Genomic DNA, 27,772 nt, shown 5'->3' on the forward strand with positions numbered 1-27,772 from the left:
TAGGGCTGAATCAGGTTTGCCCTGGTCCAGCCCCTTGATATGCTGCTATAGACTTATAGGCTGCTGGGGGATGTTTTTAGGATACACTGAGCACCTATCTCCTCTTCTCTCTCTCCTTATGGATGATTTACATCTCTCCATTGCACCTTATTAACTCTGCTTCCTCCCCGGAGTCGTTGTGACTTCACGTCTCATAGGGTCCATTGGACCTGGAGGTGTCTGATGCCTGGTGAGCCGGCCTCCCGCATTGGCCTGCTGATGCCCCGCCCCCCCTCCTCTCTACCTCCTTCTGTTCATGGATTGGAGTTCCATTCATACATTGTCATATTCATGTAATGTGTTTATGTAACTTTGTAAATGCTGTTCATCTGTACACATGACATCTATTCTTCTGTCCATCCGGGGAGAGGGATGCCAGACCAGTGGAGAACCACTGCCCCAGACCAGTGGATACCACTGGCCCAGAACAGTGGATACCACTGGCCCAGAACAGTGGAGAACCAGATCATCTGTCACACATGTTCTTAGCAGCTCACTATTTGTTGGACCAGAGTTATGACCTTCTCAACTGTGACAAAAAGCTTTGAACAAAGTTAATGTAATAACGTGCGTTTGATCTTTGATACAGTAATGTGGGTTTTAATAAATATAATTTATTTTATAATATTAGAGAAATTTGCTTTTATTTATATAAATGCATGTACAATATTTGTACACGAATGAACAATAATCAAATACAAAGACAGTTATTTAACAATATGCTCGGGAGTAGTTACAATTTTACAGAGAAATGAACTTGCAGGGTGACTGCATGGGCACGGCGAGCCTGTATCTCCAGTGTGGATCCATCCAGCTCAGTGATGTCTGTTCCTGCAGGTTCCGAGTTGTCTCGCAGCAGACTGAGGAAGCATGGTGACGCTGCGTCTGTCGGGTCTGGACATCAGTGAGTCCACTCTGAGGCTGCTTCAGCGCCACATGCCCCAGCTGGAGAGACTGGACCTGGCTCACTGCAAGGACATAACGGACTCGTCTGTCGCCCTGCTGGCTGCGGCCGGGACTCACACCCGCAACAGTCCTCACTGAACTCACACTGGCAGGTGGGTGTTTGAGCACAGTCACACTCACTGTTTAATTACATGACCTTTCATCTAACTTCTTATCATTCTTCTTTTATGATGCCCTCCTAATTCCCTTTTAATATCTGCTGATAACTTGTTAGATCCAATCCTTATATCTACAAAGCTGCAGATGATATCTGGCACCATAATTTAAAGAGCTACTTGATCCAAATACTGCAGGTCTTGGTTCAAAACTATGAAATGTATTTGAAAGTTAAATTGTTGGACAGATTACAGAAGCCATTTAGGTTAAAATGCTATTTGTTAATAAACTTCAAAGCTGATGTCTGTCTGTATCCAGGCTGCAGTGAGCTGACCGACGGCTGTCTGTCCTACCTAAAGCGCCTTTCCTCTCTGACAATGCTGGACCTCAGAGGCTGTAAGAGCATCAGCAGACGAGCCTGTGACGCCTTCATCTCCGACCTGTCCCACGTTGCCCTCTACTGTATGATGGAGGAGAAGCTCATCCAGCGCCTGGATTAACAAAAACACTTTGTTTCCGCAGTCTGTACCTTTTTTATTTTAAATGTATATATAAATGGAACAGTGAGGTGTGAAAGGGGTAACTTTCATGAAGAATTGTTTTTGTAAGTGTATGCTTGACCTTTTTGTGTAGGTTTTTCTTCAAAACCTGAAGTTGGCTGTTAACATTGAACCTGACTAAACGGACAGTTGTGACTCCAAAGCTCCTAAAATCACAATGTCTTCTGATATAAATAAAGACCTCTTCCAGTTGTTGTTGTTTTTTATCACTGTTGATGGAGCCTGGTCAGCAGTTTCTCCTTGACTCTAATCTTGGTGCTATTTTGAAATTGATATTTATCTTTTCATCTGGCAAGGCTACAATCATTTTTTACAAAACTTCAGAATACTTCTTTAAAGCGTCTTGCCTCCAAAGATTTCTGTGACCTCGAAGGTTAATATCTTCTTCATATCTTATCATTGCTACAATACGCACATGTAAACCAGAAGTCTGGCTGAATATGAAACCACCTTTACGATGTAGCAGACTGCCGCAGGCTGGAGCACTGCTTGTAAGAGGTCTCAATTATTAGTAAAAATACAGAAATAGCTTTCTGACTGTAACTGAGTGGTATTCTGTATGTGTATAGTGAATTTCATGTGTATATGTGTTTATTTTATGTTTCATTGATATAAAAAAAAAAAAAACTGAAAACTTAAATGTGAATGTTTTAATTTTCTATTTGTTCAGAACCTAAAGCAAACATTCGAAGACCCAATTCTGCGTAGCTTCAGTTGTGTTTACGCTTTGTGTTTAAGCAGAATTGGGTCTTTTTCACTTTAGTTTGGGGAAGCAGAGGGTGCTGCTTCCCAAACACAGCTGACAGACTGTCTGTCACTCAACATTTTTATGAGCAGTACGTGTTCTCACCTAAAAGAAAATATAAGACACACTTTTATTTCACACCAAACAAATATTTCTCATTTACACCATGAATTCAATTCAGTTTATTTGTATAGCCCAAAATCACAAATTATCCTCACAGGGCTTTACAATCTGTACCCTGACCTTTGACCTCACATCGGATCAGGAGAAACTCCCAAGAAATAGAAAAGAAAACTTTCACGGGGTAAAAAGGGAAGAAACCTTCAGGAGAGCAACAGAGGAGGAATCCCTCTCCCCGGATGGACAGAAGAATAGATGTCATGTGTACAGAATGAACAGAGTTACAGAGTTACAACACATTCAATGAATGACAGAAATTATGAATAATTAGTAGTTATGGACCACGATCCTGAATCCATTCACAGTGGATCCCAGAACCAGTGAAAAGACCAAATTCTGAACTGAACTGGTAATTTCCAAGTCAACAATATGAGCACACATTTTAGATATGCCACCTTTTCTAACTGCAGCTGTATGAAGGCGTCTTTGTCTTGTTCAGTATACAGGAGCTGTTAATGACACTGCACGTTTACGTCGATTCATGTTCTGAAATGTAACACCATTAATGTCTGCACATACAACAACTAGCTGGTGTGTATGCTGACATCTTCAACCTGTCACTATCACAGGCTGCAGTCCCCGTATCTTCAAATCCTCCATCATCATACCAGTCCCCAAAAGACCAGACACACCCACTCTGAATGACTTCACACCAGTCGCCATGAAGTGCCTAGAGAAACTAGTTCTCACACATATCAACAACACGGTCCCAGACACTGTCGACCCCCTCCAGTTTAGCGCTCCAACCGATCAGTGGACGACGCGGTAGCAATAGCTCTACACCACACTCTGCAACACCTGGAGAGCAGCAGAACGTATGCCAGGATGCTTTTCCTGGACTACAGTTCTGCATTCAACACAATCCGCCCGGGCAAACTGATCGAGAAGCTGACAGACCTCGGCGTCCCAACTCCCACCTGCAACTGGATCCTGGACTTCCTGATAGAAAGACCACAGGTGGTGAGAATGGGGAGGACAGGTGTCTGCTGAGCTCACAGTCAGCACAGGATCCCCACAGGGCTGCTGCCTCAGCCCCAAACTCTTCACCCTGTACACCCACGACTGTGTCTCCACCGAAGACAACACCATCCTCATTAAATACGCGGATGACACCACCATCATGGGGCTCATCAAGGGAGGGGACGAGTCAGGGTACAGGACCATCATAAACAACATTCTTGTCTATGGTGAGGAGAAACGACCTCATCCTCAACACGGACAAGACCAAAAGAAATTATAATGGACTTCAGGAAGAATCCTCCAGCCTCTTATCATCAAAGGGACTGAGGTGGAGAGGGCCGACAGCTGCAGATTCCTGGGACTGGCAGGTCACATCTGACCTGAGCTGGACTCTTAACACCACAGCCACTGTGAAAAAAGGCCCAGCAAAGGCTTTTTTTCATCAGGCTGCTCAGGAAAGCCGGTCTGAGCCGTCGCCCTCTCACCCAGGCCTACAGAGGACTGGTAGAGAGCATCCTCACCGCAGGCATCACTGTCTGGTATGGGAACACCACACAGGCAGAGAGGAAGGCTCTGCAAAGAGGATCACAGGGACAACACTTCCTTCCATGGACTCCATATATGTGCAGCGCTATGAGCAGAGGAATCGTCAGAGACTCACTCCACCCAGCTCACTCTCTGCTTCGACACAAACAATGCTCATATAACCTGAGACACAGCAGAGCGGACAGCATCATCACCCACAGAACACGTTGTTTCAACAGCTTCATCCCTGCCAGTCAGACTGATGGCAAAACAAAACTATTGAAATATGCATAACAATAACCCAACATTACCTCACTTCATTTATCATGTGCAATATATTATTATTATCTGTGAAATAGGATCATGTGTCATATACGTTCTGACAAAGGTGCAATATCTCCATATAACTTTCTTCCACCTCATCAAAATGTGCAATATTCCCATATAACTCTCCCATTTTCCCTCTTTTCCCAATCCAGGAACAGCAATCAGGACTAGGCTATGCATTACTGTTATTTAACATTTGCCCTCTCCTTGTTGAGAACTTGTTTTTAAAACTGTATCTAAAAGGGTACATATTACCACCTTGTGTATAAGGTGGTAATGAGTACAGAGTGTGGGTGTATATTTATATTTTTCTTTCTTATTATAGTGTGTTTTTATTTCCTAAGCTGTTGAACTCGGAGAGCCCTGCACAATAATTCCAATGTGTCTGGACTGTTGGTCTATGCACAAATGGCAAAATAACAACCTTGAATCTTGAACCTTGAAGTGGTATTTGTTTGGGATTGGGTGGACTGATCCTTTATCAACAGTGTACTTTCTCTTGCTATTTAAAAAAATGCTTTCAAACACAGATCTTCCAATCATCTTTTATTACAAACCATTTACATTAACAAAGAAACACCAGCTTACAGTGTGTGTCTGAGTCTGACTAATAGCTCTTGGTGGTCTCGTATGCCTCTGGGAAAGGGAGGCTGACTTGTCCACTTCCAGCCACCAGAGGCAGGACTCCCGCGTTGGGAACAACGTTCCATGACAGCGTCAGAGTGATGTTCTTGTTGGCCCTGGAGACGACACAGAAGACAGTCAGTCAGTCACGTTAACATAACAGATGATTAAACTTAAACCTCTTTTTATAATGATACTCATCAGAAGCATGTGTAAACATTTACATTGCTATAATATAGTGCTATAATGACCTCTGTGTTTTTGTCCGATAGAAAAACATCTCTGATGATGCCATACTGATTGCTCAGCTTGGGCAAAGGGTCTGTGTGGACAAACTGAAGGTGTGGGGTTTGAGAGATGTGGGCATTCATCAGACATGAAATATTCTATTGGTTCGCAATATGGGAAATGTAGGATCCATTATTTTTAAGACTGTCCCATATTGGCACTAAATGTATGGACAAGTCAGCCTCGGCAGCTTTGATGATGACCATTCTCTTTTTAATTAGTCTCCTGTCGGTCCCCATCTCCGACTGTGGCTCAGTGGTGAGCAGCGTCGTTCTTTAATCAGACGATCGGCGGTTCGATCCCGGCTCCACTAGTCCATGTCGACGTGTCCTTGGGGCAAAAAAACGTAACCCCGAATGTCTCCCGTAGCTGTTCTACGGCGTATGAATGTTGTTAGTTACTCCTGATGTGCAGGTGAACCTTAGCTCCTCCATCGGTGTATGAATGGGTGAATGATGTCATGTAGTGTTAAAGCACTTTGAGTGGTCAGAAGACTAGAAAGATCTATACTTATACACGTCCATTTACCAACTATATGTAATATTAAATTGCTAAATTAGTCCAGTAAATTTAGCAGTTTTTTTAGTTCCAGAACATTCAAAACTGATTATAGTCTAAACGGAACAGCCTCTTGGTTGTATCATCAGTCAGATCTAGTCAGCCTATGAACACCAATTTGTCTTATCCGATCAAATCAAATATTTCCCTTTAATTAAGGCACAATGTGTCTATTTTATCTGGAAGAGGCCACATAGCTTTACTAAAGAATCTGCTGAAGTTAATGATGCGATTGCAGCTCATAATATTAACACCGTTATCACTGCAATCCCAGTAAATAAGGTGGGTTTTGGCTCAATGTATTCTGTTGTTGTGACCAAAGTTGGACTAAAACCTGATGTGGTATGAAAGGTGTTCTGTGAGGACCAATGCCAACAACAATCTGTAGCGTTTGCTGTTGATAGTGTGGATCCATCCATTCAAACAATGGATTAAAACTGAAATCGTGATTAACAGAGCAGTTATAAATGTAGTCACACTTCTGAGCATCTGTGTCCTGAAAAACAGAGAGAAAGGAAAGAGGAAGTATCTGATTTATATATATCAATCTGTTCAGAGAGTTACATATGTTTTGTTGTCTGTATTAGATACCACTCTGTTTACTGTGGATGTTGTAAGCTCTCCACAAAGGGAAAGGAAGCCTTCATAAGATCACCACTCTGCTGACTTTAACTGCCATAAATATGATTTATGTCATTATTTAATAGGCTTATTTACATATTATTACGTGTACAACTTGTTTCTTGAATATAGATTCTGTTTGTATTTACACTTGATAGGAACAAGTTTACGTCCCATGTTCTGCTGGGACGCATTTAGTTGCGACCAGCTCCTGAAGACATGTGCAGGTCGTAGAAGTTTTGTACTCCGCTAAAAGATTTAAGTTGAAGAAGTTAAAGTAACAACCAAGTGTTGGTTTTTCAAAGATTATTGTTTTCTAAGTGGAACCATTTCCCTCTTGGTTGTGTGCAGCCAGCGAGGTATGTTCTTTATGTTAATGTTTAGTTGCGTATATTTATGTGCAAACAGTTATTGTGTAATGTGAACGGCAAACTTATTTTGTGTATGTTGAAATGTACTTATACAGTTCGACGGTGGTTTGATGACAGTTGTATTGACTGAGGTGCACGTGAGACGAATAAATCCATCAGTAACTGAAGAACTAAGGTGTCGTGTATTTCCTGGATGTAATGTCCACTGCTTTGAAACATACAATAATATTGTGTTTTGCACATTTATAACTCCAGTATTATTCAGAAACACAAGCCCCCTTTGTGAGGATGCCTTGGTTTCATTTTCCGTATGTTAGGGGGTCAGGTTAAGTTTGGATTTTAAAAAAGCCAGTTAGAGAAGAGCTGTTCTGTTTCCTGACATCCAACTTAGATGAAAACCCTTGATACTGTAGACAGAGTGTGTGTGTGTGTGTGTGTGTGTGTCTAACCGAAGTCCGTTTCCATCATCGAAGAAGAAGTATTTGGATTTCATGTCTCTGAGGTTCAGCTTGGTGTTTTCCGCCTCGAAGAACAATCTTGTCCCACAGCACCACCTGGTTTAGACACTGACACACACACAACACAACACACACACACACACACACACACACACACACACACACACACACACACACACACACACACACACACACCACACACACACACACACACACACACACACACACACACACACACACACACACACACACACACACACACACACACACACACTTTGTATCTGCAGTACAATGGAGGCATTTTAAACTGAATATTGTGAATTCACAATTCATTTTGTATCGATCATAAACCATATATATATATATATATATGCATAGTGTGTGTGTGTTGTGTGTTGACTATGACTCACATTGCTCTTTGTGGTGTACTCAGCAGACAGATAGAGAAACAGCTGTTTAACATTCCAGTCAAAAATTGGCTGCAAATGTTGGACAAGATAAGGAACAAGAGACATTTACACTGGACCATGTCAACAGAATAGAAACTTAACCTATTATGGAACACAGAGATGGGTCTATTTCTAAGGACTTCTGTAGTAGAATAATCATAATATGATGCACAACAGAAACAAAATAGATAAATAAAATACAGTAAAATAAAATCATAAAATACAAAATATGTGAGGGACACTGATTGAGGTTATTAAATGGCCTTTTAATCTTTGGATCAGCAAAAGTAAAATGTACTTCATCTCAACTCTATTGGGCCGGACTCTGATAAACTGTTGTTTATTAAATTATGCTTTAAGCTTGGAACTACAGTTTCCCTTGATGCCTGCTGGATATAAACAAGGCGTTTACTATGCCATGGATTCAGTGAGTGCGTGTGGGCTACAAACTTGAGCCCTGATATTTAGCCTATATATGTTCATGTCCAAAGGTCAATGGAAAGTGTGCAGAATGCTCTCTGATCAGATTACCTTGATACAGAAGAAAAGTCCTGCAGCTTCTTCTTTCTATGATTTCCTTACAGGAGTGATAAAGTCGCACTAACTTTAAAAATACATATACCATGTCAGATCTAACCAAGTTATGACAATTTGACGCAAATTGCAGCCATCGGGCACGACGTGTTTTAAAGTACTTTAATCTATCACCTTGTTGGTAAGCAGGGCCAAAATCCTCAACCAATACCTACTCAAGAACTGAGCTAAGCTCACTGCTGAAGCATGTTAAGCACAGATACAAAATGTGTCCTTCATATGTAATTTGAGGTATTAAAAAACAATGAATGAATACACAAGCGCAACCAGCACTCTCTCTAGTACACCCTCCATATTTGTTCAATTTGACAGTGCTCCTATTTCAAAGGATTCTCTACACCCAAGGGAACACTGTGGTAAATTAACAGAATACCTTCTACCCATATTTCGACGATTCAAAGATTCTATTCCAAAATAGCTGAAAGAAAAGTTGTTCCTTCTCAAAACACACAATGGTAACCAGAAACTGTTAATGCCTGAAAACGTTCACAACTATGCCCTGGTGTTGAATCCTACCACCATATGGACCTGTACTTGTGTAGCGGCTTTTCTAGTCTTCCAACCACTCAAAGCTCTTTAACACTACGACTGTGAGTCAGTAGTTTAGCAGGCCCGTCTTTCAATCAAGGGTTGGCAGTTCAATCCCCGCCCATTAAACACCATGTGTTTTAATGTCAAGATATCAACCTGGCAAATAAGAAAGGTTACAAAGGTAGAGCAGGTCTTCCACTAACCCGGAGGAAATTGGCTGTTTGATCCCTTGATTGATATTGAAGCGAATTAGGCCTATTTAAGGGGGGCTTTAGCCTCCCCAAATATTTTTTGTGATTATATTAAACTATTGTTTCTCACATGGACAAGTTATTTATATCTCTAACATGCTACACATGTGCGTGCGTTCTGGTTTGTATGTTTTCTCCCCCTTCAAATTACAATCCAATAGCCCATCATCATACTTAATGATATAATCCCCGGGCACTAGGACCTTGGGGAGGCTGCTGCGCTGACGCCCTCACTCTGCCAAGTAACGTCTCTCAACGACAGAGACAGGAGTTTAACTCAAAGTAAATGATGCACTGAGTGAACCTGTAAGTCCAGGTAGTTACAGAATGTGTCTGTCTGTAGTTGTTAACGAGTGTTACCTGGTTACATTCAGGTTTACCTGTAAGTCCAGGTAGTTACAGAATGTGTCTGTCTGTAGTTGTTAACGAGTGTTACCTGCTTACATTCAGGTTTACTTGAGGCAAATGAAAGGAAAGTTAGAAACTGTCTCCATTGAGCGAGTGTGAATGAGCGAATTTGAAATACAATCAACATCTCTCTATTCTTTGCATTAATATAGATTATTATTATATTTTTTCCATTGAATGGTATATTTGACAGTGAACTAGTTCATCTTTATCTCAGTGATAGTGTCCAAATGAGCATAAAATATCACTATGACCCTGAAATTCTGTCTCTTGTGTTATCATATACTGAATGGAAGCAAAACTACAGAGCAAAAATCACACTGATTGAACCAATCTATGAACTGTCCCAAGAAAAATGTGCGGCGCATTACGCGCGCACACATTCACAAATATAACAAACGCCCCTGGTGTGAATAGATGAATGTTTACATGCAATCTAAAGCACTTTGAGTGGTCATGAGACTAGAAAGGCGCTAAATAATTGAGAGCCCATTTACCAGTGAAATATGTACTGTGCAGTACATGTAACTTTGAGTAGCAGTATTCTAAAAGGATATCAGCTGAGAGGTCAAAGGTGATGAAACCCAGATCACTGCGCTCTCTGGGTCCTGTGAAGTCATCCACGTTCTTCCTGTTAAACAGGGAGAGAGAATGGAGATGAAGGAGGATACATATCCACTGTATCTATATCCTATATATCAAACTGTAACGTTGACCAGCGACCACCAGGGGTCGTGCTGCTGGCCTCTTAAACGTCTAAAAGCGCCGGTTGTCTTCGTGCTGCTCATTGTCGTACATTACAACGGTGCGGACGATAGTAATACATAATACATAGCTATAGAACACGTAACGTTCATGCTAACCGCTGTTACACATGACAGTCCACAACCAATCTTACAGCATGACTTTAGAGACGTGGACGTCCACAGGAACTCTTCTGTCTTTGAAAGCTGTCGTGACGAAACATCCAAATGTTAAGGCCGCCATGACGCTCAGGGAGAAGGCGAACAAAGAGTTAGCTCTCGACAGAACTGTATTCATCTTTAATTAGCAGCTACGACTAGGAATAATCAGAATAACAGTAATTCAAAAAGAGATGTTTCGCACAGGATGTGCGTGGTTGCTAGCTAGTGTACAAAGAGGAAGTGTCACGTTACACAGAATGAACATGTACTTCCCGATCATGCGTTTTCAAAATAAAACAATTTCCAAGTGTATTTTGAATGACGGGTTTTAGTCTTCGGAGGTCATTTAAGATAATGGGATGAGTGTGTACATGGACATACCCTTTCGAAATTAGATTTGAGTTGTCACGTAAGCTAAGACAAGAGAGAATCGGTCCTCACCTAACGCTATGTGACTAGCTAATGTTTGCAGCAAGCTGATAAGAAACATACAATATCATTCTCAAACAACTATTTTCGAAAAGCAACTCGAAATAGTCTGCTGTAATGAAGAGTGTATACAACTCATTTTAGTGGAAATGTTAAGATATTTTACTCTTTGCAGACTTCCGATTTTGTGTTCTTGACGCAACGGCAAACTTGATGAAAAATGCGAGCGATGAGTAAGCGGAAGAAGCGTTCTACTTTTTTCAATTTTTAAACTTTATTAGTAACGAATTTAAGAACAACATATGTTCATGAATGCAATCGTGGATGTATATATGATACATACATATAACATAATAATCTTAACTGTGTGGATTACAGAGACCATATATATATAATAAGAATACATTAGAGGGCCACCTTGAGCCCCCAAAAAAAGTTTTAAAAAGTTAGAATAATAATATTAATAATATTAATAAATTATACAAATTGTCAATATTTGTGTTATGGAGATATGGAATATACCCAGTAATATTTGTAAAATAGGATATCGCCGCAACATATCTGCTTTTCCTGCACCTCCTCTCCGCCTGTCTGCATGTCTTGGCTGCCCTGGGGCCGAATCGTTTTGGCCCAGAAGAGTCGGATACAAGAAACAGTTTAGCCAATTACTGATTAAAGATATAAATGAGTGATATACAATTTAGCCAATCCGCCAAAGTCCTCTGGCCCAAAAGTTGCGCGCTCTCGTCAGGTGCTTTAAAAGTTTTTTTTAACGACATGACAACAGCGAGCGCGAGCACTTCTCTTAAAAAAATCAACGGGGACAGATCCAGCATGGACAGTTACGGGAGTAACGGACATGAAGAACTTGTTGGAAGAATTAAGAAAACGTTAGAACACCAGGACACACATGGATAACTCCTCAAGCAGCCATATTGGGCAAAGTGAACGTCACTACCAGCTGGACGACGGACACAGGATTGAGGTGAAGAAACACAATGAGGAGGTGGATCAAAACAGGCACAATTTAACCCTAACAAGGTATATGTGTGTGATTTATATTATACAATATTTATATTTTATTATAATATATTTATGATGTTTATATTGTATATTTACATTAGATAGTATTTATATATTATATTATACTGACTATTATTATAATATATATCATATATTAATATACTGTACTGAATTGTATGAATAAGATGTCCGTATTATGTCGGTGTTTGAATAAATGTTAAGTATTTAACTACAAAGTAGAAATGCGTGCTTGATACTGTTTTTGCATTGAATCTAGGGATGTTTGCTGAAATTGATTGGATGGCCCTACCAAAAACAAATTCCACCAGCCACCACTGCTTATAAGACTCTAAGTATATAATACTAATAAAAATAAAACTTTATGAATACAACATGAAATATATTTTTGGATAACATAACCCTTTTGGAAGCTTCTGTAGAGTCCGGTACACCAGGAAGGTTTGTCGTGCTAATGCTGTATTTTGCTTTCCATGCTTGCTTTATAAATCAACTAGGACAGTTCCAGCATGGACACATACGGGAGTAATGGACATGAAACACTTGTCTGACAAATCAGGCCAGGACACGCATGGATAACTACTATGATATTTATATTTATATTTTATTATAATATATTTATGAAATGTATATAGTATATTTATGATATTGATATGTTATGGTATTTATATATCATATCATACTGAATATTATTATGATATATATATTAATATACTGAATTGTATGAATAATATGTCCTTGTTATGTCAGCTGGGTTGAGGTGAGTTGTAATCAGGAGCAAGCTGGTAGGAGACCAGGTTGGAGCCATGCCCATACCACACACACACGCCCACAAGAACTACCTACCTACCTACCTATCTACCTACCTATGCAAGCTTTACAATCTGTACACATATGACATCCTCTGTCCCGGAACCTCACATAGGTTCAGGAAAAAAGATGGAAGAAACCTCAGGGAGAGCAACAGAGGAGGTTCCCTCTCCCCGAATGGACAGAAGTACAATAGATGTCACATGCACATAATGAACAACATAATAGGTTATTTTTGGGGAGTTTTTCCTGATTCGATGTGAGGTCCTGAGACAGGGATGTCGTATGTGTACAGATTGTAAAGCCCTCTGAGGCAAATTTGTAATTTGTGATATTGGGCTATACAAAATAAACTGAATTGAATTGAATTGAATAGAGTTACAACACATTAAATACACATTACATAAATATGAATATAATGAGAGTAGTACAACTAAAAATAACAGCAACAGTGGATATAGTAGAATAATAATAAAAGCAGTAATGGTATTGGCAATACTAATAATGCAACTAGGAGCTCAGTGTATCCTAAGATGTCCCACAGCAGTCTAGGCCTATAGCGGCATATATAGGGGCCAATATGGTATTGCAAGCTCCTTAAGATATGATAACTGAAGGCTCTGGCTCCCATCCTAATTTTTTGAACTCTAGGAACCACAAGTAGCCCCGCATTTAGTGAGCGCAGCTCTCTAGTGGGGCAATATGGTACTACAAGCTCCTTAAGATATGATGGTGCATCACCAATCAAGGCTTTGTAGGTGAAGAGAAGAATTTTAAATGTGATTCTTGATTTTACAGGGAGCCAGTGCAGAGCAGCTAATACAGGAGTCATGTGATCTCTTTTCTTAGTTTTTGTGAGTACACAAGCTGCAGCATTCTGGATCAACTGGAGGGACTTAAGAGATTTATTAGAGCAGCCTGATAATAACGGTTTCTACTTCTGAACCGTCTACCTGTCTCTTAGACCCCATCCCAACAAGGCTGCTTAAAGACGTGTTGCCTTTAATTGGCACCTCTCTGTTGGATATTGTTAATGTGTCTTTGCTAACAGGCCATGTACCACATTCCTTCAAAGTAGCTGTAATTAAACCTCTCCTGAAGAAGCCCACTCTTAATCCAGAGGTGTTGGCTAACTACAGACCGATCTCTAACCTTCCCTTCCTCTCTAAGATCCTTGAGAAAGTAGTCGCAAATCAGTTGTGTGACTTCCTACATCAGAATAGTTTATTTGAGGAGTTTCAGTCAGGATTTAGAAAACACCACAGCACAGAGACAGCACTGGTGAACATTACAAATGACCTCCTAATTACATCAGATAAAGGACTCATCTCCGTACTGGTATTATTAGACCTTAGTGCTGCGTTCGACACCATTGATCATGACACCCTATTATTTACCTTATATATGCTTCCTTTGGGCAACATTATCAGGAAACACTCCATAAACTTTCATTGCTATGCAGATGATACTTATCTCTATCGATCAAACCAGAGGAGACCAACCAGCTCCTTAAACTTCAAGAATGTCTTAAAGACATAAAAACATGGATGACCTGCAACTTCCTGATGTTAAACTCAGACAAAACAGAAGTTATTTTACTCGGCCCTGAACACCTCAGAGATCAATTATCTGGTGATGTGGTTTCTGTAGATGGCATTGCCCTGGCATCCAACACCACTGTAAAGAATCTCGGCGTTATCTTTGATCAGGACTTGTGCTTTAACTCCCACGTTAAGCAAATCTCAAGGATTGCATTTTTTCATCTACTTAACATTTCAAAAATCAGGCACATCTGGTCTCAAAAAGATGCAGAAAAGCTGGTTCACGCGTTTGTTGCTTCCAGACTAGATTACTGCAACTCCTTATTATCAGGCTGCTCTAATAAGTCTCTTAAGCCCCTCCAGTTGATCCAGAATGCTGCAGCTTGTGTACTCACAAAAACTAAGAAAAGAGATCACATTACTCCTGTATTAGCTGCGCTGCACTGGCTCCCTGTAAATACAAGAATCACATTTAAAATGATTCTTCTCACCTACAAAGCCTTGATTGGTGATGCACCATCATATCTTAAGGAGCTTGTAGTACCATATTGCCCCACTAGAGAGCTGCGCTCACTAAATGCGGGGCTACTTGTGGTTCCTAGAGTCTTAAAAAGTAGGATGGGAGCCAGAGCCTTCAGTTATCAAGCTCCTCTTTTATGGAACCAGCTTCCACTTTCAGTCCGGGAGGCAGACACAGTCACCTCATTTAAGAATAGACTTAAGACTTTCCTCTTTAATAGTGCTTATAGTTAGGGCTGAATCAGGTTTGCCCTGGTCCAGCCCCTTGATATGCTGCTATAGGCTTATAGGCTGCTGGGGGATGTTTTAGGATACACTGAGCACCTATCTCCTCTTCTCTCTCTCCTTATGGATGAATTGACATCACTCCATTGCACCTTAATAACTCTGCTTCCTCCCCGGAGTCGTTGTGACTTCACGTCTCATAGGGTCGTTGTCTGATGCCTGGTGAGCCGGTCTTGCGTTGGCCCTGCTGATCGCCCCTGCTGATGAATTTGTGATATTGGGCTATACAAAATAAACTGAATTGAATTGAATTATCCAATGTCCATCCATCTATCAACCTATCCATCCAACTTTCTATATCCATCCTTGTATCTATCATCCACCAATCTATGTGTCCCCATAAATATATATATATATATATACACACACACACACACACACATATCATGTATATATATCACACACAATATTGACCACTGTTACCAAACTCAATGTAGGTGACACATGTGATATGTGTTTGAGATCTGGTCAGATGTCAGATGTGATGATGTATTACAGTTAGAATATTATGAGTCAAAGATCAGACTCCTGTGATTAAATCTGCCAAGCTGTCACAGTTTAGCTACCCCGCACGCACACTCATAGACTGCATTACATACAAAGGGCTGCCTGTAGGCTGTCCACTTCAAGGACAAAAATAGTTTCTCTCGCCCACACGTGGGTAGGCACGTGAGATGGTCATGTGCGTAGAACACAACAACAACAAAGCCGTTCAGCCAGTCAGATTTCTCCATTAGCTCAGAGCCCTGCCTCACCCAGTCCGTCTTCAGCCTAGCTCGTGCCCAGCTGCTGCAGTCAGTTGTTATGAACAGCAAGTGTGTGAGGTCCAGCCTCGGGAAGATGCCAGAAGTTCCGTCCGGAGCTCAAGAGATGTCCCGGAAAAGAAGCGCTGAGCCCGGTCCGCTTCCAGAGCAGGTCCGGGAGAGGAAAAGGGCCTGCTGGGGCATTCTGACTAGCCAAGGTCGGTAGACTGCTGTGCTGTGGTTAAAAGCACAGGTTGTTTATGCTGCTGCACAAAGGTAGAGCTTTTCTCTAGAGGGTGGTAACACCTATAAATACATTCGTGAATAATTAAAAGTTACAGCGTAAATAATGTATATTATAGGATTTGTGGGCTATAGGCTATGTTTGGCATTTAATATTGGGAGCTGTAATTTTGCCACACATATTTACAACTGTTGACATTCTGATTACCTCACATGGTTAATCAGGCTGTCACTGCAAAAATGGCAAAATGACCCTCTCAACTCGCAGCAAAGCGTTGCATGTCATTACTGTCCAGCAGCAAGTGACATTGCTTAGGCCAACTCGTTTTTGACATATTTATAGAATCTTTTTAAATGCACCATTTGGTATATTTGTATTTCATTCTCTGCACTTGCTACACTACCGGATCTAACCAAAGGAATCCAAAATTGAGAGTTCAAATATGAGGAAATCTTCAATGTGATGATATATTTTAAGCGTATTTTCCCTCTAATTTTCTCATACACTATACAGTAAATAACTTTGATTTTAAACATGCCTCCAGAGAGAAATTCAGCAAACCGTTGAAGGGAAAACCATGACAGTTCAATGAGCAAATTGTCTGTCTGTTATATTGTGTCATATTCAGCTGACTTTCAAATTTGGGAGATTTTTTTGTTGTTGTTTTTACGTGGTAAAAGTATTTAGATCCATTGCTTCTCAGCAAACCTAAAATGGAGAACTTTATCATATTACAGGGACTTCTTTGATGAAATCACATATTCAACAAGACTCATTTAATATATAATGTGTAGTAAATGATAGTTCTGATACAAGTCTTTCTTCCTTTTGGGCCACTCCAACTACTGTTACCATAATGGCACAAATAGATCAGTGTATCAAAATTCAAGTGGCGGTGCTGCTGGTCTTGCACTGTCAGCGCTTTCTTTTCTCGCCACAACATTATCATTTATGAATTTGTTTTGAGTTTCTTGGTCAATCCTTGAGAGTTTGCAGGCCTGCACAACATTTATTTGCACCAAGTTACATGCCCCAGTGCCATAGATATAACAAGATAACTGTATTGTTGGAGGCGGGAACCCCGTTCATTCCAATGGAAGTACTCAGTAAAAAGCAAAAAAGGTTTGACTTTAAAAATTCAGATAAGATTACCCGGATATTCTGTACATGTTTTTGTATCATGGCCCAAAGAGTGACCGCATTAGCGTGGCCTCTCAGCCCTCGGGTCCATCCTTTGTGTCAGGCTCATTCACATAAAGGGGGAAATAACTTGGATATTAGTGAATTTTACGACATTTAGGATGTAATGTCAAAAGGGCTATTCAAATATTTGCACTGGGAATTTGATTTACCTCAAAAGAATTAACAACCCAAAGAATAAACCCTGATGATAAGCAGCCCACGGACTGAAGCTACCTTGCCCGGACAAGGGAAACCGGGGCACCCTCCCGGAGCCAGACCCAGGAGGGGAGCTCGTCGGCGAGCGTCTGGTGGCCGGGCTTTCGCCCATGGGGCCCAGTCGGGAGCAGCAGTCCACCCTGTGGACCCACCACCCGCAGGGAGAATTATCGGGGTCGGGTGCTATGTAGACCGGGCGGCGGGCCAGGCGGGAGACCTGGGCGGGGCCGATCGGCGGCAGCATAGACTAGCTCTAGGGACATGGAACGTCACCTCACTAGCGGGGAAAGAGCCGGAGCTGGTGCAGGAGGTACCCGCTCCGATATAGTTGGGCTCACCTCCACGCACAGCATGGGGCTCTGGAACCAAGCTCCTGGAGAAGGGTTGGACTTTGTCCTTTTCTGGAGTTGCCCAGGATAAGGGGCGCCGGGCGGGAGTGGGGATACTCACGAGCCCCCGGCTGAGCGCCGCTGTGTTGGAGTTTTCCCCGGGGAACGAGAGGGTCGCCTCCCTGCGCCTACGGGTTGCGGGGAGTAAGGCTCTGACTTTTGTTTGTGCTTATGCACCTTCTTGGAGTCGGTGGGAGGGGTCCTGGAAAGGGCGCCGCCTGCCGACTCCATAGTTCTCCTGGGAGACTTCAACGCTCACGTGGGCAATGACAGAGAAACCTGGCGGGGCGTGATTGGGAGGAACGGCTTGCCCGATCTGAACCCGAATGGTGTTTTGTTGTTGGACTCTGTGCTAGCCACAGTTTGTCCATACGAACACCATGTTCGAACATAAGGTGGCTCATAAGTGTACCTGGTACCAGAACACCTTAGGCCGGAGATCAATGATCGACTTTGTAATCGTATCATCTGATCTGCGGCCGTATGTCTTGGACACTCAGGTGAAGAGAGGAGCAGAGCTGTCAACTGATCACCACCTGGTGGTGAGTTGGATCAGATGGCGAAGGACTCGGCTAGAAAGACCTGGCAAGCCCAAACGTGTAGTGAGGGTGAACTGGGAACGTCTGGCAGAGGATCCTGTCCGGGAGGTCTTCAACTCCCACCTCCGGAAGAACTTCTCACAAATCCCGAGGGAGGCTGGGGACATGGAATCCGAGTGGACCTTGTTCAAAGCCTCTATTGTGGACGCGGCTGCTCGGGCCTGTGGCCGGAAGGTCATCGGTGCCTGTCGTGGCGGCAACCCGAGACCCGGTGGTGGACACCGGGGTGAGGGAAGCCGTCAAACTGAAGAAGGAGGCCTTTCGGGCCTGGCTGGCCCAGGGGTCTCCTGAAGCAGCTGACGGGTATTGGCGGGCCAGAAGGGCTGCAGCGGCGATGGTCGTGGAGGCTAAAACTCGGGCATGGGAGGAGTTCGGGGAGGCCATGGAGAAGGACTTTCGGTTGGCCTCAAGGAAGTTCTGGCAAACCATCCGACGGCTCAGGAAGGGAAAGCAGGGTCTACCCCAGGCTGTTCTCAGCAGGGGGGGGGAACTGCTGACCCAGACTGGGGGACATCGTCGGGTGGTGGAAAGAGCACTTTGAGGAACTCCTAAACCCGGCCAACATGTCCCCCGGAGAGGGGGGCAGCGCCGGAAGACTTTGGGGTGGTTTCACCCATATCCCTGGCAGAGGGTCGCTAAGGTAGTCAAAAGCTCCTTGGTGGCAAGGCGCCAGGGGTGGATGAGATCCGCCCTGAGATGCTGAAAGCGCTGGACATTGTTGGGCTGTCTTGGTTGACACGCCTTTTCAGTGTCACATGGGGGTCGGGAACAGTGCCCATGGAAGCGGCAGGGATGAGAGTTAGCACCTCCAAATCTGAGGCCATGGTGCTCTGCCGGAAAACCGGCGGATTGCTCCTCCAGGTGGGGCAACTGCCTACCCCAAGCGAAGGAGTTCAAGTATCTCGGGTCTTGTTCACGAGTGAGGGTAAGGTGGAGCGGGAGGTCGACAGGCGGATCGGTGCGGCTGCAGCAGTAAAAACAAGCGCTGTACCGGTCCGTCTTGGTGAAGAGGGAGCTGAGCCGGTAGGCAAAGCTCTCCATTTACTGGTCGGTCCTACGTTCCAACCCTCACCTATGGTCACGAACTCTGGGTCATGACCGAAAGAACGAGATCTCGGATACAAGCGGCCGGAAATGAGCTTCCTCCGTAGGGTGGCCGGGCTCAGCCTTAGAGATAGGGTAAGGAGCTTGGACATCAGGGGGGAGCTTGGAGTCGAGTCGCTGCTCCTTCGTGTCGAAAGGAGTCAGCTGAGGTGGTTCGGGCATCTAGTCAGGATGCCTCCTGGACGCCTCCCATTAGAGGTTTTCCGGGCACGTCCAACAGGCCCCGGGGAAGACCGAGGACACGCTGGAGGGATTATATCTCCCGCTGGCCTTGGAACGCCTCGGGATCCCCCAGAATGAACTGGAAAGTGTTGCGGGTGAGAGGGGAAGCCTGGGTCGGCCTGCTGAACCTGCTGCCACCCCGACCGACCCCGGATAAGCGGGTGATAATGGATGGATGGATGGATGGAATTAACACTAATTTACAGACGTCTCTTCTACGTCAATGGAAAAGGTGTTTTTGGGCCCAATGGAGTGGACCACGGTTTGATAACTATGTAAAATTTGCTTCACATAGTGACGCTCTTCCTGGGAGCTGAACTGGTGCATGTAGAGCTGAGAATTACATGCACAGCTCAAATTTAGGTACAACCCTCTAGATGTACATTTCATCATCAGAGGGTGTACGGGCAGGCACCATCATTTTATTTATATCCTATTCAAGATGGTTTTAAATTGGCGCATGGCAGTGTTAATTACAAAAAGTTCCTTATCGTCACCAAAACCATCCAATTTTTTAAAGATAAATGTTATTTAAAGGCGGCTGTATGGGATGGGCGATAAGACAATAGTGTGGGAAGATATACAGTATATATATTGTGTAATGTCACTCTCCCTTTAAAAGTATACTCTGCAGATTTAGCATGACACTACTGTAACATTGTCATTTTCATGTCAAATACAAGCAGCAACCTCGAGCTGTTGAGAAATGAAGCCAAAGCAGACGTGCCAAAAACTGCAGTAGCTTAAATTATCACTTGAGGCAGAACCGGAGATATCGTCTTTTTTAACAAATGATGCTTCCTTGTTAAAAAAAGCCAACAACATGGCAAACATTTTGGGGCCAATCAGATAGTTGTAGCCACCCCTTTAAATCTGAGCATGTGGCATGTAGAGTGGTCTGGGACAGACCTCACAGACCATCTAAATATGGCCGCTGTCTCTGAAACTGTCGAGCCTCAGCAGTTTTGATATAACATAAGTTAAACATAGTCAATTGCAGATTCAGTGATGAGTTAGCTCGTTAAGCAGAGAGTTTAGGTAATTTGTTTTCGGTTTGATCTCAACACACTAGTTATTATTAGTGTTTGCAGTGGCTGTCAGCGTTCAGTGGAGCCTGTAAGGTGATATTCCAGTCTGACAGACTTGACATAAGGACAAGCAGGTGTGGAGGTCCTTTCATTTCCATTTCACTTAAAATGTGGTCAATACAATGTAATCGGACAAATACTCATGCTTTTCAATATTTGATGCAGCAAAATAGTGAAATTGCTAAATGATGAAAACTCGCGCTGTAGAATTGTACTTATTTTTGGTGTAATTCAGTTCATCCCAATGCCCCTGACTTAATACGTGTGTGTGTGTGTGTGTGCACGCGCATGTGTGCGTGTGTGTGTGTGTGTGTGCGTGTACAGGGTCGTGGGCAGATCACTCCCCTCTCCATGAAGCAGCTTCTCAGGGTCGACTGCTGGCCCTGCGCACTCTGCTGGCCCAGGTAAGGTCCTTATCCACACACAGACACAGGACATTTGGCAGGGATTAGTTTTTGCACTTTGTGTCCGGTACATGTTGTGTGTGGAATGTAGGTTGTAGTACAGAAAATACTTTTTTTTAATTCAGAAATCTCAGTTTACTTCAACAAACTCTAATGTGAATCTGCGTAATACACATGCAGTTGGATATATTATTAGATTTATTATTTGAATGTCTAAATGTTTTAATGCTGTGGTCTGCAGCTGAATTGCACTGCTTACAACATACAAACAAAGGATGTGAAAAAGAGATATTAGAAGATAGAAGATATTCTAGCAAATGGCCTATCCTCAATGCCCCCATCCCCATACAACCCTAAAACCCAGATTAATAGATTACATACAAGGATGGGAAAGCGAAATTTCTTTGACTTAGTCTTAAATTTAGATGCTCACAGTCAAACTTCAATTAAAAAGAACATACAAAATATACAGAAAAATGAAGTCAACATTTCAAACTTGACAAAATCCAGTTTCCGTTTTTACTTGGAATGAATTAAAAACAGAAAGACTGACTCTAACAAGTCAAATAGAAAGATACATTAACACAAGGCAGTGTGCTTCCTAAACAACTAAAGTCCTAATGCTGTGTGCTTTGACTTTTTTAGGGATGTCACGCCAACATTGTCACCATTGATCATGTGACTCCACTCCATGAAGCCTGCCTGTCAGGACATGTGGCCTGTGTCAGAGCATTAATAAATGCTGACGCGAATGTAAGAATTCGTCTTCTTATCATGCTCACCGTGTTTTCATCCTAAAACACATTATCACTGTCATTAAACAGCTGCTAACTTCCAGTTATACACCGGTGTGTGTGGTGTGTGTTACTTGATATTGTGAGTGTTTCTCACATATGTGTGTCTAGGTGAATGCTGTCACCATCGATGGTGTCACTCCTCTGTACAACAGTTGTGCCTCTGGGAGTGTGGGTTGTGTGGAACTGCTGCTGCAGAATGGAGCACACACACACACAACCCACACACACTTCCCCTCGGCTCTGCACGAAGCCTGCAAGAGAGGTAAATACACAGCTCGGTATCCATTATACACAGTTATAGTTGGATTAGCCTGTGTGTCTAGGGACAATATCTAAAACACCACGATATCTATAAAATATTGATATATTGCCCAGCTCTAGATATTTTATAGATATCGTGATATGAGGCTAGATATCTATTTAGATTGTTGATATTATAAAATTGCATGTTTGTCTTTTCCTGGTTTTAAAGGCTGCTTTAAAAATTGGTCCAGCTGTTATATGATTTGCCTTTAACCACTTAGTCATTATTTGCACATTACTGGTGATTACTGTGCCCTCGATGGACTGGCGGCCTGTCCAGGGTGTCCCCTGCCTTCGCCCTATGTCAGCTGGGATAGGCTCCAGCGCCCCGCGACCCTAATGAGGATAAGCGGTATTGAAAATGGATGGATGGATGGTGATTACTGGTTATCAAAAGTCTCATTGTGTAAATATTTTGTGAAAGCACCAATGGTCAATTGGTGTCAAAATATGTATACAATATTAAAGAAAATATTTATACAATGAGATTTTTTATATTGTTAGAATATTGTGTCAAAGCATTTGGTCATAAATGTCGTCATTTTTGTATTTTCTCCATATCATCCAGCTCTTACCCCATCACCAGGTGTTGGTGGAATTTAGCTAAAAGTCTGATTTCACATATGTATGGTTGCATTTTAAAAAATCAGCTGCTGCAACATTTAAAGTAGTTTGTGATGCGCGTGTACGTAGCAGTGTAGACCTTTACGAAACATCCATTTAGCAGTTAACATGTTACAAAAATGAAGCAGTGATCTGATTAATTTAAAAACAATGCTTTACTAAAAAAAATCCAGTGTTTGTGCGACCAACTGAGAAAGTTGGTAGAAGTAGAAATATTGGCCCTGAGCCCTGGGTACTGCTCATTAACTTGTCAAATCAACATATTTACCCTTCAGCATTTTAAGTTTGTGAATTTTTCATCATTCTGTGTGTGCGTCCAGGTAATAGCCAATGTGTGGAGTCCCTGCTGTCCCATGGAGCAGACCCAGACTATGAAGTGTCCCACTTGGGAACTCCTCTCTACATAAGCTGTCTACACCGACAAACAGCCTGCTCAAAGATACTGCTGTACAGAGGTGTTTGTCATTTACTGCAACTTTCTGCTATTTCTACTTGAATACAATTCATAGCAATGTGACTTAAATACAGGGTTACCAGTGGAAGCATGGAGACGTAAGAAAAAAAAGGTAAACAAAGAGGAGGGCACATGTGTGTTCAGCAGGGCATATTATATTTACACAAAAACATTAAGGATAACACATGTAACATAAAAACATATTACACAACTGGTTTATTTATTAACTATTTCTTTTTCTTTTTTTTTTATGAAAGCTATTTTGACAAAAACAAGTAAATGGATAATTTTAGAATAAATTCTGAATTTGTGAGGCCAGAGCCTTGAAGACATTACAATCAGGGAGTAAAGAGTAGCAGTGTGGACATTACTAATTATTATTAATTATTATTATTATCATCATCCATGGCTGATTAAAACTAATCTGGAACTTTTCCTTACAACTCAAAAATCATCCCAATGTTCTTCTCTGTCTATTTGTAATCCTCATTACTGAATAGATTACAATACTCTCTATCAGCATGGAGCCAAGCGACAAAGGACTCAATAGCAGACACACAAGGCAGTGAATCAAAACAATGTACTTTAAGGCAAGGGTTTGGTACATGTAACAGGCTTCTGTGACCTCCCCAAGTTTCCCCCAGCACCAATGACACAATCACACTCAAGGTATGGTTTTGCAACGATTTTACTGTGCCCTGTACTGCTCAGACTCGCCGCTCTGGCAGACTGTGTCTCTTACTCTCCTCTCTCGCTCCTCAGTCCCTACTGAGGTTCATATTGGAAAAAGACACAAAACACCTTATCAGCTCCAGCTGAGGCCAATTAAGCACTCCTCCCTGAGCCACTCCCCTCTGCAACTGGAGCCTAACCACGCCCACCACCACCACAGTACACATTACAAAAAAAGGCAAAGGTATCAAATACGTATGGCAATAGTCCAAAAATACAGAAACAGGATTGCTGGAACGCATAGTACAACATGCTAAGACAAACTGGCAATGGACAAGGAAAGCACAAGGACTAAATGCACTGAGGAGGAAGGCTGATGAGGGACAGGGGAAACTAATGAGTTTATTTGTGACCCCTTGTCAAAGGTTATGGCCTTGGAGATGTCTCAGTTAAATGCTATTTCTTTCAGGATTATCTTGGGACCTTTTGGGGTCCTGACCCCCAGGTTGGGATCCACGACTTAAGGCTGTTTTTCTGTGAAGAAGTGATGTTTTCTTTTATTATTCTGATAAAGGAGTCATATGAGTCAAATCCGGCGTATACTTCTCTTCCATCTACAGTATGAGTAAATATACTATTAAAATCTTCTCTCCTCTTCTCCGCATCTTCTCTAGGAGCCAACGTTAATAGAGGCAGAGGAGGTGACAGTCCTCTGCATGCCACTGTCAGACAGGACAGTGCAGATCAGGTGTCAGTGTTACTGGACTATGGAGCTAATGTCAACATCAGAAATGGTAACGATCAACGGCCTGTGGAGCTAGCGCCTGCTGGTGGAAAAACACAACAGCTTTTACTGACATTTGAAGGTACTGCAATATCATCTCCTGCAGTGATTTCCAACATTGATGCATGGAGCCACTCAAAATTCAAATTGTATCACAACAGTAAGAGGAAATCCCTCTGTCTCTTTCTAGTTTCTCCGAGGAGTCTCTGCCAGTTGTGTCGACTTCAGATCAGGAACCTGATTGGTCGATCCGGACTGAAACTACTCCCCTCCTTCCTCTCCCGACCCTGCTCACTGACTACCTGGAGCACGTATAGGATGGGCACACATGCAGCATTACAGGAAAAGCAGATGACATTTCTTTAACATTTTTTTATGACAAATGATCTTTAATGTTTTTCTTTAACATTTAAAATGTCGATGTGCCAAGCCCCTTATTAACCACAAATGCACTGAAGATTCGATCTGCTGCAAGCTGTACTCCGGGAACATAGTGCATGATGTTGTCATAATTGGTTTATTTGAAATGTTCATTCATTAGGACTTGTTTTTCCCCTGACATATGTTTGTGACTGATGGTGACCCAAACTTTAAAAAAGAATTGGGTAACCACAAGTTCCTTTTGTAAATGTGCTGGCCTGCAAGTGTCTGCATGAATATGTAAATATAAATAAATAATCCATGACATGACCCCAGTAACCTGTCCAGCAGTCCCACAGTAGTGAACTTTGAAGAGTGGTACACTATTGTTTGCAAAAGCAGTTTATGAGGAGAGTCGACTTTTTAACGTTGTCATAAGGTCATTTATCAAGGGGTCTCATTATGAGAATAATTATTTGTGGTGGACTGCAGATTTAAACACACATTTAGCCGATAGTTTAGGAAGAGTCATAAAAGCAGCCAAAAGCGTATTTGTTCTGCTGTAGTGCTTGGCAATGTATTTCCTGAAACCTTTTGTCGGAGGAATGGCGACGTGTCAAATGGCATCTAAAAGGTGACGCTGAGGGTGTTCTAAAATGAACACAACAGATCAGTGGAAATTAACAACATCACTTACAAAAACAACACTCTACACACATGTATTATTAACCTAATGCTTTATAATAACCGAGGAGTCGTTTTTTATTTATTTGTTTTATCTCTTCATTCGTAGGCTATATGACGTAGGCGTTACAACAATGAGCCACAGCCCTTACAGCTTTATAATTGACCTGTACTCCACCTATCAAATGCTCGAAAAAAACAGACAGACTTCTTGTTACTCTTCTCACACCCATTAACTCTTCTTTAATAGCTCAGAGTCCATGAGAGAGTCTAACGTCATATATGGACATATACAGAAAATATTTCAGAATGACTAATATATCAGGCAACATTCTTCTGGACATTGAGATTGTGAAGTCTTATGAGTACCTGGGTGTTCACTTGAACAATAAACTGGACTGGTCTGACCACGCTCATGCACTCTACAAGAAGGGACAGAGCAGACTCTTTCTGCTGAGGAGACTGAGGTCCTTTGGGGTGCAGGGAGCACTCCTGAAGACCTTCTTCGACTCGGTGGTGGCATCAGCCATCTTTTATGGAGTGGTCTTCTGGTGCAGTGGCATCACAGCAGCTGACAGGAGGAGACTGGACAAACTGGTGGGGAAGGCCAGCAGCGTGCTGGGGTGTCCTCTGGATACTGTGGAGGTGGTGGGAGACAGGAGGATGATGGCCAAGCTATCGTCCCTGATGGACAACACCTCCCACCCCATGCAGGGTACTCTGGCAGCGCTGCACAGCTCCTTCAGCCACCGGCTGATTCATCCCCGGTGTCTGGGGGAGAGGTACCGCAGGTCCTTTCTCCTTCAGCCACCGGCTGATTCATCCCCGGTGTCTGGGGGAGAGGTACCGCAGGTCCTTTCTCCCCGCTGCTGTCAGGCTACACAACAAGCTGAGCTCCCAGTAGGCCACAAACACTTGAACACTTGAACACTTTGGACTTCGCACTGAACAGCACTTTAGCCCAGTTGCCCAGTTGTGCAATACTAATACGTTTAAGTACTTTTTTAATTTTTAATTTTTTTTTAAAATTTATTTTATACACTTTATCCACTTTATTCTATTTCTACTCCGTCTATATATATAATATTCTTCTTGTTTTTTTACTCTTTTATCTTAATTCTGTTATACTACTTGTTTTTTACTTATTACTGTGAGCAATGCTGCTGTAATCCTGTAATTTCCCCACTGAGGGACTAATAAAGGATTATCTTATCTTATCTTATCTTATCTTATTCTTGCTTGAGTGAGGTGAGCCATTTAACGCTGCTACAGGCATGTGGCTCTTGGCTGCGCAGAACTAAAAACTGCCCAGCATTGTTGAATAAGTTGTTGAATAAATAATCATTAAAAAAAATTATTAAAAAAAGAGCGGACGGAGCTACATTTTCTGGGAACACCCATTGTTGTTACCCGTTCTCTGTATACAGTACATCCTTAGAGTAAAGACGTACTTTTTTGTTTCTCATTCATTTTGTTTATGTATCCAATGTTGCTGTTTTTTAAACAAAAAAGGAACAAAATATATTATTTCCAAATAATTACTGTTATAGTCTGTGGTGGCGGGGGCGTGCTTGGGCTCAACTGCAGAGGGAGGTGGGGAACTGTCTCACGACGGGGCCAGGAAGAGGCCTTATTGGTTATTGCTTATTGGTCCTTGAGATTAAATAAATCTCAAGGACTGCATTTTTTCATCTACGTAAGATTTAAAAAATCTGGCACATCTTGTCTCAAAAAGATGCAGAAAAGCTGGTTCACGCGTTTGTTACTTCCAGACTAGATTACTGCAACTCCTTATTATCAGGCTGCTCTAATAAGTCTCTTA

General features: G+C 42.3%; 3 protein-coding genes across 3 annotated transcripts in view; 2 read left to right on the forward strand and 1 right to left on the reverse strand.

The window, feature by feature from the left end:
* The window catches only part of kdm2aa (lysine (K)-specific demethylase 2Aa), a 21,871-nt gene extending 20,018 nt beyond the window's left edge, over nucleotides 1-1,853 (forward strand). The window contains 4 exon segments of the mRNA XM_034552845.1: nucleotides 877-905; nucleotides 907-1,074; nucleotides 1,076-1,097; nucleotides 1,420-1,853. Coding sequence (XP_034408736.1) covers nucleotides 877-905; nucleotides 907-1,074; nucleotides 1,076-1,097; nucleotides 1,420-1,601 — 401 coding nt within the window. The 3' untranslated portion in view covers nucleotides 1,602-1,853.
* A 3,078-nt stretch (nucleotides 1,854-4,931) lies between these two features.
* spcs3 (signal peptidase complex subunit 3) lies at nucleotides 4,932-10,698 on the reverse strand. Its single transcript, XM_034542295.1, is given in 6 exon segments — nucleotides 4,932-5,138; nucleotides 7,310-7,380; nucleotides 7,382-7,426; nucleotides 7,729-7,805; nucleotides 10,109-10,182; nucleotides 10,450-10,698. Coding segments are annotated over 6 exon segments (543 nt in total). The 5' UTR covers nucleotides 10,593-10,698; the 3' UTR covers nucleotides 4,932-5,005.
* Nucleotides 10,699-15,805: 5,107 nt separating this feature from the next.
* asb5b (ankyrin repeat and SOCS box containing 5b) lies at nucleotides 15,806-25,601 on the forward strand. Its single transcript, XM_034544383.1, is given in 8 exon segments — nucleotides 15,806-16,042; nucleotides 21,193-21,272; nucleotides 21,918-22,025; nucleotides 22,178-22,331; nucleotides 23,317-23,451; nucleotides 24,797-24,988; nucleotides 25,097-25,174; nucleotides 25,177-25,601. Coding segments are annotated over 8 exon segments (951 nt in total). The 5' UTR covers nucleotides 15,806-15,885; the 3' UTR covers nucleotides 25,224-25,601.
* The last annotated feature ends 2,171 nt before the right edge of the window (nucleotides 25,602-27,772 follow it).

This window comes from Cyclopterus lumpus, chromosome 1 (assembly GCF_009769545.1).
Source record: "Cyclopterus lumpus isolate fCycLum1 chromosome 1, fCycLum1.pri, whole genome shotgun sequence".
Lineage (NCBI taxonomy): Eukaryota > Metazoa > Chordata > Actinopteri > Perciformes > Cyclopteridae > Cyclopterus > Cyclopterus lumpus.